This window comes from Mandrillus leucophaeus, unplaced genomic scaffold (assembly GCF_000951045.1).
Source record: "Mandrillus leucophaeus isolate KB7577 unplaced genomic scaffold, Mleu.le_1.0 Scaffold77, whole genome shotgun sequence".
Classification (NCBI taxonomy): Eukaryota; Metazoa; Chordata; class Mammalia; order Primates; family Cercopithecidae; genus Mandrillus; species Mandrillus leucophaeus.
This window is the reverse complement of record NW_012108363.1, coordinates 1,570,952-1,585,966: the sequence shown is the minus strand read 5'-3', so window position 1 is coordinate 1,585,966 and position 15,015 is coordinate 1,570,952. Positions and strand designations below refer to the sequence as shown.

At 36.2% G+C, this 15,015-nt stretch overlaps 1 protein-coding gene across 4 annotated transcripts in view; it reads left to right on the top strand.

Annotated features, from left to right (window-relative positions):
* Positions 1–15,015, top strand: part of GABRA1 (gamma-aminobutyric acid (GABA) A receptor, alpha 1) — a 56,258-nt gene that overhangs the window by 25,871 nt on the left and 15,372 nt on the right. For all 4 annotated transcript variants that reach the window (XM_011966662.1, XM_011966663.1, XM_011966661.1 and 1 more), the window contains 3 exons: positions 2,548–2,768; positions 4,981–5,063; positions 12,314–12,457. In XM_011966662.1, coding sequence (XP_011822052.1) covers positions 2,548–2,768; positions 4,981–5,063; positions 12,314–12,457 — 448 coding nt within the window. The remainder of the gene's footprint in view (positions 1–2,547; positions 2,769–4,980; positions 5,064–12,313; positions 12,458–15,015) is intronic.

Below are 15,015 nucleotides of genomic sequence, written 5' to 3'. Positions count from 1 at the left end.
GGAAGGAAGGAAGGAAGGAAGGAAGGAAGGAAGGAAGGAAGGAAAGAAGGAAGGAAAGAAAGGAAGGAAAAAAAGAAAGAAAAGAAAAAAAAGAAAAAAGGAAAAGAGGAGGGCTTTGTCCAATCTTCATCCAGATACCCACTCTTGGTCTAATGAACCGTGCCCCAGGGGGCAAGGTCATCTTATAGAGCTAGCTTCTGGGAACTACCTGCTGCTACCACAACAATCACACAGGGAGAGTTCTCAGAAATGGGAGACCAAATATTTACACTCTTGGTTAGGCAGAAACAAATTTTCATCAACTGCTTTTATTTCACTTTGTATTCCAACTTCTAACACTGCAGAAAATGGAAATGAAGATTACCCAGTGAGTGCTGCTCGTGTGTGTGTGTGTGTGTGGGGGGGGGGGGTGTGGGTGTGTGTGTGAATGGCACAGTATTAGAAGGAAGAATGTTCTAAACGAATTTGGGGATTCCATTGTCTGTCATTAGCACAGATAAATAAAGCTGCTGGTAAACATAATAAACATGCGAACATCAGGATTTTGGCAGATTTTGACATAATTTTTTGAAACTATTGCCTTTGGGATACATCTTGTCAAAGATTTGGTAGTACATCTAATTTAAGTTTAGTTTATATTTAACATGTATTTTATTTTCAAAAAATCTCTTTGGGGCAAGCAAATAAATGAACCAAAGGTTAGATTCATGGGAATGTGGTGACCTTAGGTATCCTTGGAACTTTGATTTGCAAGTGGCCATTCATTCCTTCTACTGTTCACCAATCTAAAGTCATTCAGTTGGATAGAAACTAGAGCTTATACTGCTAAGTCCTGAGTAACAGAACATTTCATCATATATTATATCCCCACCTCACAAGCTTCTCTGTCATCTGGAGAGGAAAAGCTGCACACCCTGAGGTAGATTCATCCACCCAGTTTTCCTGACAGGCATTGGCACATTGTATCACTTGCTGATATCATCCACAGTCTCCCCTCCCATGGAAAATACTATTCTATGCCTGTCGTACACCATCATGAGTTTTTCTTATAGTGCCCAAGCCTAAACAGTCTCTCCTTTGTTGAATTTACCAGGTGCTTAAGAAATGTTTGTTGGTGAGTAAATTCCCTTCATGTATTTATCACAGTGCCTTTCATCTGACACTTTCAAACACAAAATCCTAACCAACAAACAAGGTAACGTGTCTTGTCTACAAAGAAAGTCTGGCACCATATTACACTTCCTTGTTTTTGTCTCAGGAAGCAATTAGTACTATATCTGGTGCATTATAATACATTTAATAATAATTGTTAATTACTTGATCAGTAAGGACTCAGTAATGCCAAACAAGTGCCAGAGAATGCACCTTCATTCAACGTTCACCCAGCATTGCTTAAGCCCTTGGAAGGAGACATGTATTTAAGTTCATACACAAAACTCCCAAACACATTGTTTTTTTTGTAGGTCCTACTGACGATATGTATAAGATTTAAAAAACAACTGCTTTGTGATGTAACGGGGCTTAGAGGATTAGGAAACTGTAGCGTGATGTTTTCAAGTTAGTTCACTTTCTGGTTTGGAGTATACTAAGATTAATGGAGAATGTGGCAATCTCTACTTCAAACCATTGAGCTCCAAATTTAGTGCCAGGGTGGCAAGTACTGCAAGAAAAATGGCTATTACCCTTTTCAATTTTAGGAGCTGGTAAGTCACATTGCTTGTTTTCAGATTAGCAGATGTTTGTCTCTGGATATTGCCATAAGGAATGCTGTGTTTATTCAAATAAATAGATTCCCTGGCTATGAATGATGATGAGCTTCAAACATTTTTCCTGTGGCTTATACACATGTACAATCACAAACACACACTCTCACACTGACACACTCTGCATTCTTATTTTTTGTTCTTTTTCTTTTTGAAAAGGATCCAAGTTACCAATAGGAGCAGTTTCTTTGTTTTCATAATCTTCTTTAATGTGTAGGATAATTGAAAGTCTATGTACATTATCTGTGAAAAAAAAGTTTATTTAGCAAAAAAAAAAAAAAGATGCAATTTTTACACCCGTATTGGAATCACAGTTTACTTGGGTGTGGGAATGAGGTTTTCAGAGACAATGAGAGGGCCCCCAAAACACTAAACTTTACCTTTATGGCTGGAATTGTCTAACTTAAACATTTTTTTCTATGCATAATACCCTCTAACATGAGTTTGTTTTAAAATTGTGATATATTCTATTTCTTCTAGTGCTGCTGTGATAAGGTGGAGGTGGGGTGTTACTTTCCTTTTACATATCTGAGCCAATAATTGGAAAAATTTTTCTGACCAAAAAATATGTCAGGCATTTTAGATTTTTTTTTTTAAATCATTACACCAACCAGTGATTCTCCTGACATCAACATGTACATGCTATCACATGTTTACTTCTAAAAACATCACCTAGCTAACATTTTACTTCCAAAGTTGCAAAAATTATGCACTGTCTGTGTTAGATATTTGCATTGCAAAATACAGCACAGTGAACTCTTCGTCATTTTCCAAAATTACCTAGGAATATACAATAGATGTATTTTTCCGTCAAAGCTGGAAGGATGAAAGGTTAAAATTTAAAGGGCCCATGACAGTCCTCCGGTTAAATAACTTAATGGCAAGTAAAATCTGGACTCCGGACACGTTTTTTCACAATGGAAAGAAGTCAGTGGCCCACAACATGACCATGCCCAACAAACTCCTGCGGATCACAGAGGATGGCACCTTGCTGTACACCATGAGGTAAGGATGACTGCACTGTCATTCATGAATGTTTCTGTACTTCATTCCCTTCCACCTGTAAGCAATCATCAGGCTGATGAGCCGTGGTGGAATATTTGCTTCCTTGTTTTTCAGCCTTAACAATGTTAAAAATCTCTCCAACCTGCTCTAATTCCCTCAATAGAGGATGAAGTATTATTTATGCAAATGTTTATTTGCTTACATCTAGTTTTATTCTTAAATAACTTTCTGTAACTAGGTGGATTCAATATAAGGAACTTCCTCTCTCTATTATAAAACTCATATATTCCTGCATTCCAGGAAGATCTAGATTACATTTCTAGAAGCTGTCTAATGATTTATATCTGAAAACATTCCTACTAAAAATGAAGTAATAAAAAACAGAAAATATGGAAAGTTACAAAATTCATAAAACACAGATTCATGTAGATATAGGTATTTGAAGAAGTATTTGAATTCACAATGGCTTTGATAGCTAGATGAGAATATAGATACTATTAATTTTGCTCAAACTAAAGACTACACATACATTTCTGTTTTATGAACATTTCCCCCTCTTTAAGATTGCTGTAAAGCCCAGCATCTATTAAGTGTTCAATAGCTTATGATTGAATGAAGGAAACATGAATCAAATAAAGTTTTGAATATTATATAGAAAAAAAGAGATGTTTAAAAGTATTCCTCATTTATGAAAAATTAAGAATTATCTGGAACTCATTCTTGAGAGCAGCAGTAGTTTATTCCCAGATGACTTGTTAGATACGAGTTTTTTACATTTGGTCAACACTTAGTAATTCAGATTTTTCAATTATTTCTTTGGTACAAAAAGATAATGAAGGCAAAATGCTCAATTTAGTGGATTGTATGAAAGTACAGTAATATTTTATCTTTGGAGAAAGTTGCCAGAATGCCTAGCTTTTCAAACACAAACATCCAAAAGAAAAGAAAAGAAAAGAAAAAATGCTTCAAGAGACATTTTAGGTATTGAGCCAACGAATGGAAATGTAATAGGACTTAAAAAAAAATCTAAAAGATAGAAATAGAGGACCAATGAGCACATGTGTTGAGAACTTTCTAGATTATCTAAGCAGGACCTACTGGTATTTGAAATTTGAAATATTCTCCCCCGATGAAACACCCTACACTTGGCTTTGAGCCTAAATCCAGTATTCATTCTTCTTCGATGGCGATTTTCTGAGGAGAGACTTGCATATCCCAAGTAGTTTATTGATTAATGGTTTCAGATGTATGCAATGTTCTTCATCTGTATCTTTCATCACCTAAAATTTTCCTTTACTAATGTGTTTTTACTTTCTTTAATAATTTAAGAATGCAATTTAATCATTAATTTAATTTAATCATTAATCATTAATTACACTTTGTATATTTGGCTATAAATCTATCTTATTACATTTCTTGAGCTACTTAATATAGGTAAATATACTTGCTAAAAATCATATGGAGGGCATGAATATACATTTCTTTACAATTCTACAAACTGAAAGCAAATATATTTCAGTGAACTTCTTTCTTAGAAATCCAAGAAAACAAAACAAAACAAGAATAGATTTCACATCCACAGAACATCCCAGAGACTAGAGAGAAGCACAACAGAGTCCTAGCTTCAATTAGATGGTGGGTTTGTAAATAAAACCAAATGGTTTGCAAGTAGTGAGACCATATATGGAGACGTTGTATTAATCTTAATCTCACAAAGCCTGAGGACACATCCCCCTTCAGCTTTTCTTTCCTTCTTTTATGCATTTGGTGCTATTTTAGGGAAAGAAACAGAGAGAGATGCACTTAGGAGAAATTCTCTTTTCTTCTGTGCTATCCATGTCTTCCTCTCAACCAAAGATAAATTAGTATTTACGCAAGTGTTTATTTGCTTACTTATAGTGTTATTCTCAAACAATTTGCTGTAGTTGAGTGGATTAGTTAATGGTTGTTTTGGAAAGTATTAACAAGGCTTGCCCATTGTACAGTATCAGGAGTTGCCTTTTTTCTTAAAGCAAACAAACAAAAGGATAGAATCCACTCATTATTGTAAATATGTATTTTTAGATCATTTGATTATTAACAGCTCAGCATAACCCTACAATTTATGCCTGCTTTGTTAATATATTTGCTACAGTTAATAGCATTCCACTTGTACTTATCAAGAAGTATCTAATCTATATGGCTCTTATTTGTATTCTATGTTTCCCTTAAGGCTGACAGTGAGAGCTGAATGTCCAATGCATTTGGAGGACTTTCCTATGGATGCCCATGCTTGCCCACTAAAATTTGGAAGCTGTGAGTAAATTTATATGGATTTTTCTTGATTGTGAGTCATTAAGCACGAGAGATCTCTAGCTATATCTGTGAGAAAAGCACATAGATAAGAGAATCAAGAAAATTTAAACAGCAATATACTGCATGGGCTTTCCATAAGTAGTGCTCTGTGACTTCACTTTTTAATGTTGCTTCAAGAGACAGGTTATTCTTTATCTACTGAACTAGAAAACATGGATTAAACTAGTTATTGAAATAATTCTATTTATGCTGAAGTTGTATTTATGGAAAAAGAAGTGAAGTATGGATGCTTTTACCTCATGGATAGTATTTTACTCTCTATTAATGGAGATCATTGTGTCTATTTTATATCTTTACTGACACTTGTTTGATCTTAAAAATAATTAAATTTGTTTACCAGATTAAACTGTTGGTAGATGGCAAAGGACAGTAAGTGTTTCTTAATAAGAAAGCCTACGCTAAACTGATGTTGCAAAAAACACAAATACCCTAATCATAGTCTTAGAAAATTAGCTGATATGTCTGTGTATCTCGTGGCATTAATGTATGTATATATATTAGCGCTCTTGAAAGTATCCTGGATAAATGCCCTTCATAATAACTTCCTGGGTTTCAGCTGTTTGAAAATATTCAGAAACACCTTGCAGGAGCCAAGAGAAAAATGACTGTGAGAGTCAGGTTCCCCGGTCTTTTCTTTACCCCTCTGTTTTCGACTGGTTTACATGCATGGAATGAGTGGGAATAATGTATTCTTGGTTTCCTGCAGGGGAGTTATGTACAAGGACTGAGTCAACTCCTGGACTACCTAACCGATTTTCTGTTCTCACTAGACAGGCAGTCTAAATGACTATTTTGGTGAAGATATGATTCATAGAAGAATAACAGTGGTAGTGTAGGAAGACAGAAAGTAAAGAAAATAGCAAAAGGCCTTCGGGTTCCTAGCAGCATCAGTCCTGGAGAGAGAATTTTATTTATAAATTCCATTTTGTACTGAAACTCAAAGATAAACTACTTCAAAAACTCTAGCTTAAACAGGCATTTGGTGGTAACTCCCTTCTCCCTGCTCTTTTTTTTTCCCAATTTAACATACATTATTTAATATGAACTATTATGTTTTCTCCTGAATAACAGACCCATTTGTAATAATGATAATATGTACTATATGTTACTTACATGTCATAGAGTATATTAAATATTTGCACATTTATAAGTTCATCTAAATCACAACATAGCCTTACAGTTAGGAAGATCATATGCCATAGTTTGCCTCAGACAGTACCGGTTTAAGCCTAATATACTGGCATAATTTTTTTAAGAGGCAAGGTCTTGCTCTGTTGCCATGGCTGGAGTGCGGCGGCACATCATGACTCACTGCAGGCTTGACCTCCTGGGCTCAGGCAATCCTTCTGCTTTAGGCTCCTGAGTACCTAGGATACAGACATGTGCCACCATGCCTGGCTGGTTTGTAACCTTTTTGCATGGTTGTGGTATAGACAGGGTCTAGCTATGTTGCCCCATCTGTCTCATACTCCTGGTCTCAAGTAAACCTTCCACCGTGGCCTCCCTAATTTCTGGGATTACAGGCATAGCCACAGTGTCCAGCCTGGTATAAATACTCATAATTCCCCCTTTTATCTTAGAAAAGTCCTAATTTGGAAAATGAACTGCATATTTTTAATGTTCATACAGGAATGTTTTCAGCAGTGAGAATAGCTGAAAAAAGGAGAGTTTATCATTTTATATAAGATATGTGAAAGTGAGTGTTGATAGATTTCTGATTGGTTCAGCATCCTAACAAGGCCACTGTCTTCAGATGTCTTTAGATTTTCCTTCTCATCACAAGGTGACTGCTGTAACTCCAGCCATTGCAACTCTGTTCATGATAGAAGGTAATAGTTGGTAAAAATGAAAGGAGTAGTGCCTATGTAAGAAAAGATAGAAACTTTCCCTAAAATCCCAATAGAAATCTACTTACATCTCATTAATCAAATGTCTCACATTGCCACTGATATTTGCAAAGAAGACTGGAAGTAAATATTTTTAATTGGACACATTGTCAACCTGAAGAATATTGGAGGTATTTTAAGAAGAGATAAATGTATAGTGAGTAGAAAACAGTGTGTCATATAAGAAAATTGAAGCTAAACAAAATAAGTAAGCTGTTTTCCACCTCAGAGTCATATGCTCTTTTCTTTGCCTGAATTACTCTTCCCTTGGTTCTTAGTATGGCTGACTTCTCTCTCTCCACACGTCGGCATAAATGTCATCTCCCTGATGACCTTATTGAAATTTGCTTACAGTCTCACCAGTCTTGTTGATCGCAATGCACATTTATTTTATACCATTTATCACGGCAATAATGATTCTTTTTATTTATTGTTTAACTTTTTATTGTCTGGAGACTATAACGTCATGAGAGAAAGACATATTTTGTTCAGCTTTTCCTAGCAGAAAGGCAAATACACTGTAGGTTCTCAGTAAATATTTATTGAATGGATAAAGGTTACAAGACTCAGGCTTTAAATGCCCTTTCACTGTTTTTTTTTTTTTTTTGAGACGGAGTCTCGCTCTGTCGCCCAGGCTGGAGTGCAGTGGCTGGATCTCAGCTCACTGCAAGCTCCACCTCCCGGGTTCACGCCATTCTCCGGCCTCAGCCTCCTGAGTAGCTGAGACTACAGGTGCCCGCCACCATGCCTGGCTAATTTTTTGTATTTTTTAGTAGAGACGGGGTTTCACCGTGTTGGCCAGGATGGTCTCCATCTCCTGACCTCGTGATCTGCCCGTCTCGGCCTCCCAAAGTGCTGGGATTACAGGCTTGAACCACCGCACCCGGCCTGCCCCTTCACTGTTTAAGCTTCAGAAAAGAGAGATGAAGACCTGTGGAGAATGAAACAGAGCAGACTAGACATTGAAGTGCAGGCTTTGATGGTCATGCTTAGTGGAAGGGAACACTATGGCTAGTCACCACTGCCTGGCATTGGCATGAGAAGAGGCAGGGGCAGTCCATTTGTTGTCCAGTCATTTCTCTGACCTGGCCTAATTAGCATATTTCAAAGGTGAAGAAACTGAGGCATGAGTGGGCTAAAAATATTTTGACTCATTTTTTTGAAGTAAACGTCTTGCCGAGATATCAGAGACAATAATAGGCAAGAGGAGTTTTCAATAATTTAGTGGAACACTCTGTAATAAATGTTTATGAGTATTCTGAAGCAACCTCATCCATATAGTGATAAAATCTAAAGTTGAGAAGCAGTTTTTCTTACCATTCTCTATTAGATTCTGATTGTTAAGGCTAACTTAAACTTTCTACCGGTTATGGATAAAGCTCTCTTTATAAAGCCAGCTAACCCGAGGACAATGCGCGTGATACAACTGTGATCGTTTCACTGCTTTTGAGAAATATACCAAATAAGGCTTTGTTTCCAAAAGAAGAGATTTGGGTTACAGATTCTGACATAAAGACCTAGGCAAAAGCTGAATCTAGTAAGGCCTTAATATATGATTGTTTTTTTGATCAGTTATCTAAAACAGTGCATTGTAAACACAGAGAGGGGAATGGGTCAAAATTTGAATGAATTCTGAACAATTTACGACTTTAGAAATCATTTTTTTCATGTGGTTCATACAAATGGAAACACAGAGACTCATAAAAGCAAATGATAGTGTCAATTAGCAGCTCTCCTGATACTCAGTAATATGCGTTTCCAGTGTTTTACCACCACAGAGTTCTTTCGTAACACCAATCAAAACCTTGTTGTCTTTTTCATTTTATTAATTAATGTTTTTGAGATAGGGTCTCTCTCTGTTGCCCAGGCTGGAGTGCAGTGGCACAATCATGGCTCACTGCTGGCTCAACCTCTTGGGCTCAAGTGATCCTCGTACCTCAGCCTCCTGAATAGCTGGGACTACAGGCACATGCCACCACACCTGGTTAATTTTTAAATAAATTTTTGTAGAGACAGAATTTTGCCATTTTGCCCACACTGGTCTCGAACCCCTGGGCTCTATAGATCTGCTCATGTGAGCCTTAAAAAGTGCTGTCACTGCAGAAATAAGCCACCATGCCCGGCCACCTTGTGGTCTTATTTTTAAAACTGTTTTGGGGGCAATATAATTTATTTGAAATTGTAACTTAAAATTTTTGGCTAACTAACTGAAGACTCTTTTTAACCTCACTTTTCTTATGCTAATGTCTCCAATTGAGTACATTTTCATAGGAACTACTTTCTGGTTACTAAAATTTAAGGAAACAATAGGATGTATCATCTTTGCTAAGGCCTTAAGTATATCTGTATTCTCCATCTTAAAATACCAACTTGCATCATGTGACTCTACCCTTCATTTTGGAAGGTTCTCATGGAGAGACATAGATAATAAGTCATCTGCACCTTCACAATGATGTCATGCTTGTATTAGATGGCCTACACATTTTCATATGCAATGGTGCTTCTATGAAATTGCAAGAAATGAGACCAAAATTATATAAAATGAAAGGCAATGGTAACACATTTTTCCCCCTCTACAACTATATTAGCAGCTCAGTAACAACACATGACAGAGGATAAAAAGATAGGGTGCAGACATTGTTGCTAACGGCAGTGCAATATAAAAGCAAGAGTTTCAGTTTGCTGTGAAATGACACAAGATCTAGAATTGGTTTCATCAATAATTGCATGACCACCAAGTATCTTGCTTGGCTTATGAGAATCTATCTAATATACAGTTTTGCCTAGAAAAATACTTACAAAACACAATAAAGTCAAATGAATGATATCCTAAGTCTTTATCTTGGTTTTTCCCAGTTATTAGTAATGTCGCTTAAACAAGTCATTTTATTTTTTGCCTCAGTTTACCATCTGTAAAATGCAATTAAACTCTATGACTTTTGAGGCATTTGCAAATTGAACATTCAATCATTCCATATTACCATAAACTCATTATGTCTTCTTAGGTAAGACATTTCCATTAAAAAACAATTATTTATCATATTAAAAAATTACTGAATGTGGTTATCTACAAATTGTAAGCAATACAGTCCTTCTCAAACTACTGTGCTCTCCCTGCTTCTAAGAGATTTGTAAATCACATTTTACAGCCCTCCTAATAGACGCAGTACTCCTACTATACACAATGCTGAAATGCTTTCATTTTTAAGACTATGAGGATAACCACAATTAAAAAGGAAAAGCAAAGATAAATTCAAATTATTCATGTCATACTTTTACATGTCCCATGAACCACTAAATTAAGTTTTAGTTCATTCTCTTAAACTTATGGAAAATTTTGTTTTTAAAAACCATCTGATTATAAATTGATACAGAAATGATGCTGGAACTGGCAGGTTACCCTTGTAAAATCGGGGAACACTGGCTACATTTTTCTGCATCACTCACCTCAGCGAAAAGTAATCATGTTAGAAGCTTTGTTTTTGGGACTGAGAGGCATGGCTCACATCTTTTTTCAGGAAGCTTTATTTTCATGTAAAAAAGCAACCACAGTTTTACACCCCATAATATTTTATCTGGGGAAAAAGTGTATTGGATAGAACACAAAAGCCTGGTTATTTAAGTGGGGATTGAGTCAAACAGAGGTGCATTATGACTTTTATGAACCATAGGCACTTGTGCCTTTGGAGGCCATTCCTCCAGGAAGAAAATTAAAATTATTTCACGACTGAGTTACTACAAAAATGAATATAATCCAGATTATATTATATTCACTTTATCTTTGGATTTAAAAATAAATTAAAATATTTTTGTGGCCTCCTAAAAGTATTGAGGGCCTTGGGCCCTGTGCCTAATGGAGAAGTTGGCTGTTGGCCAACGAGTCAAGCTCTTATCATAGGCCAACATTTACTATGATGCCTCCTCCTCAAAAACACTAGAAACAGCTTGCTTTTTCTAATGTGATATTTTCATAAGTTTTAAACCTCATTCTGTATCTAAATAGAAGAAAGTATGTACTATCATTCCAACGAAATGGGTGTTATAGGACTAGAAATCAGAGAAGGTATGGAATTCCTTCTTCTCTTTCTCTCTCACTCTATACAATCTCTCCCTCCAAACTGTGTGAATTATCTATCAGAATTATGACCTAACCTCTCATTAGGAGATGGCCAAGTTCAAAGTGACATGGCAAATAAAAATAATTGAGAAGAAGAGCTATAGAATGTAACTCACCATCATGGAAAATATCTATGAGAAGGATAATCAATAGAAAAGAGAAGAGTAAACTGAGACTTGCTAATGTACATGCAGCAAAATATCCAGTGATTTTTACATTTATCATGACCTTTGCATTTATCATGACCTTTTCCTGGCTTAACAATAATTTGGACCAAAGCTACTGCCTCTAACCTCATTTCATCTCTCATATGCTTCACTCTAGTCAAACTGGTCTTCCTCAAACTAGTCAAGCTTATCTGCAATAGAAGAAAACACTTGTGAGGCTGAGACAGGACGATTGCTTGAACCCGGGAGGTGGAAATTGCAGTGAGTCAAGATGATGCCACTGCACTCCAGCCTGGGTGACAAGAGTGAAACTCCATCAAAAAAAAAAAAAAAAAAAAAAAAAAAAGGAGAAGGAGAAGGAAGGGGAGTGGAAGGGGGAGAGGGAGTGGAAGGGGGAGTGGGAGTGGGAGTGGGAAGGGGAGAAGGAGGAGGAGAAGGAGAAGGAGAAGGAGAAGGAGAAGCAGAAGGAGAAGGAGAAGGAGAAGGAGAAGCTTGTTAGTTTGTCTGTTGGGCAAACTCTTCCCCAAGATTTTCACATGTATCTGCCCTATATATGTATAAATGTCACCTCCTCTGAGACAACTCTGTCTGAGCCCCTTACCTTACTTAGGATAAGTCTCCATCCCTTCATTCTCTATCCTTTCACTTGGTTGTGTATGACTCTATCACACTTATCTCTACTTGAAATTGCATATGCTTATATGTTTTTGTCCCCACTGCTACAAATGCATTTTCCATAAGATAAAGAACTTTTGTTCTTATGTTCACTACTGTATCCCCAGCACAATATTTTGTCCTTTGCAGATCCTTATAACCATTTGCTGAAAGAGTGAATAAATGACATAAAAAAAGTCTGAAAATGTGTTTTAGTTTTCATAAATTAAGGGATGTGAGTCCTTCTTTCCTAGCCTGCCCTCTGGAACTATGATATAGAAAATATGAAGCTGATAAAAGGTACTAACTAAATAAGAGAATTGAAGTGGTAAAATATGTGGGTTATTTTCTACTGTTTCCTTTTAGATGCTTATACAAGAGCAGAAGTTGTTTATGAATGGACCAGAGAGCCAGCACGCTCAGTGGTTGTAGCAGAAGATGGATCACGTCTAAACCAGTATGATCTTCTTGGACAAACAGTAGACTCTGGAATTGTCCAGTCAAGTACAGGTAAGTATGATTTTGTTACTTCAGATATGCAGGAAGAAGCAGAAAAATATTTTGTGAGAACTCAATGAGTCATTCAGTAACACAAGTCTAGGAGAGAAAACATTTCACTAAATTGGGCATCCATTGAGCTGGGAACTAATGTAAACACGGTAAACCTGTGACCTTGGACATGTCATTTAATGCCTCTTGACCTCTGTTTCTGTTTGTTTGTTTGCAAATTGAGAAATTGGTTATATGTGATTACTGTAGCACAGCAGGTAGCTATGTGAACTCTTAGAGATGAACATCTGGGTTAAATCCTTACTCCTCGACCTTGTCAGTTGTTTGTAGCCCCCTTGCAGGGTGGTTGGAAGAAATACATTAAATTCATAGAGAGCACTTATCACAATTCCTGACACATAAACAGCTTTTCATAAATAACTATTTGTATAGTCTAGGCTCCACTTATTACCATTAGTTAATGAATTTTGCCATATTTGTAGCGGTGATTATTACACGTAGGACATCAAAAAGCCAATCGTTCTACAATTTCATTTGTATCTCTAACCAAGCATCTTCCATAGCTAAAGCGAACAGAGTCATAACCACATTATTGATCACTCCATGTGGGAATTAAAAGTAGATGGCATGCCATCCTTTTTAGCGTAGTAACTGATTTACTAATTCTATATTCAAAACTAGACCAGATACTATGGAAAAGCTGGACTCACATCTTTCATGTTGTTTCAAACAATGAGATAAAAGTTTTGTTATTCAAGTATCCATTTTGTGCTATCTGAAATGTGATCATTAGACCAGATAATTGTAAATAAAAGCTGGACTCAAACAATTAGAAAAATATATGTCCCACAAAGCCTATTATTTACTGAAAACTTTAACAAGTGTCAACAATTACTTTTTCAAAATTATGTCTTTCAAAATTTAAGTTGATTTTATTCACTGTTATTTGTGATTTCTAAGGAAACATCATGTGGTAATAAATAAGAGGAGTGGTGCTAAAAAACTTCTTCCTCTGATTTCAGGCTTTATATTTGGAGCCTCACAAGCATAACACATTCAAATAATAGGTCAACCTCTCTTACTGTGATTATTAGATAAGTTCAGATTAACAGGATCTGTCTTTTGCTTGTTTTAAAGCCCCTGTTGCTAGCCTAGAAGCTTAAATGTTTATGTCTTTTATTTTTTAAAAAATGGAGACAGTTTTTCTTTTTTTCTTATTTCAAATCCAAGTGACATAGTGGAAAGGTCATAGGTTTTGTGGTGAGGAAGATGTGAACTCAAGTCCTGGTCCTGTGGCTTAGAAACCTTGTGACTTTGGGCAAGTCATTTGTTCACTTGGAAACTCTAGTATTGCCTAACTAATGACAGTCCTGTATTTTGTATTAAAGGTGAAATAATATAAAATATTGCAGAGTGTTATATAGTAGGTACTCAAAATGGTAAGTAAGAGCTGTTGCTGTAGTCCTGAAATATCCCAAAACATGAAAAATGCTCAAGATTTTTCTTTCTTACAACATACTATGTTGGAAAAAATACGAAAATAAGCTGTGTTCTGTGTTTACTTTTTAAAACTTGAATGTCATTATAAGCTGGATATAATGGCAGTCACTACAGACTAAATGATAGATAAGCTCAGATCTTGCTGTCATGGAACTTGAGGTCTAAGGGAAATTGAACACATAAACTATAATTATCAAAATTGGTAGTTTAAGTGCTGTGATTAGCATGTGTTTTTTTTGTGATGGAAGAGACCATATCTGTCTTCTGTATCCCTATTATTTTCCGTAGTAGTTGAGACATAGGAGGCATTGAGCAAATATTTTTAATTAATGAATAAAAAGTGAATCCAGCCTAAGATGATCTAGGAAGGATTGTTGCAGGGGTTGACTTCTCATTTTGTTAGTTGGAATATATTGGGGGGTAAGTAATCACTCTCTAGGATCCAGGCAGATCATATAATGCACACATAACTTTTCCTCAAGGAAATCTCCATCTATTTTTGTTAGAAAGGAAGTTGGAGAATGTTGGGAAACAATTCAAATGCAGTAGTATGCAAGCCATAGTGCAAATATGTATGAAGTCTCAAAGGTTGCTTAGAGGAGGAAATATTCCTACTCTAGTTTTAGCTTTAACAACCTTAGTCATGTTACGATAGCCCTCTTTATGCCTGAGATCCCATGTGTTCAAAATTAGAGGCTTAGTCAAAATAATGGAGGCCTTCCTCACCTTTGTCTTTCAAGGGATTCAACCTGTCTACATTCTGGATACTCAGAAAAAAAATATGCAGTCATTCAATAGAATGAGAGACAGTGGCCCAACCCATTGCCACCTATGAGGGTAGACTTCTTGGTTGGGTCCATTAGAAGTAATCATTCTGTGCTAGAGCAGTAAGTTCACCTACATAAAATAAAAGCTTTTTCCTGTCATCACATAGTGAGTATTGGTGGGTAAGAAGAATAATGAGCAAATTCTCAAATGGAAGCTCAGTTTGATATATGTTTCAACTCCACAATAACACACTGTATTACACTTCCTCTGGGGCCACTTTAGCTCACCAA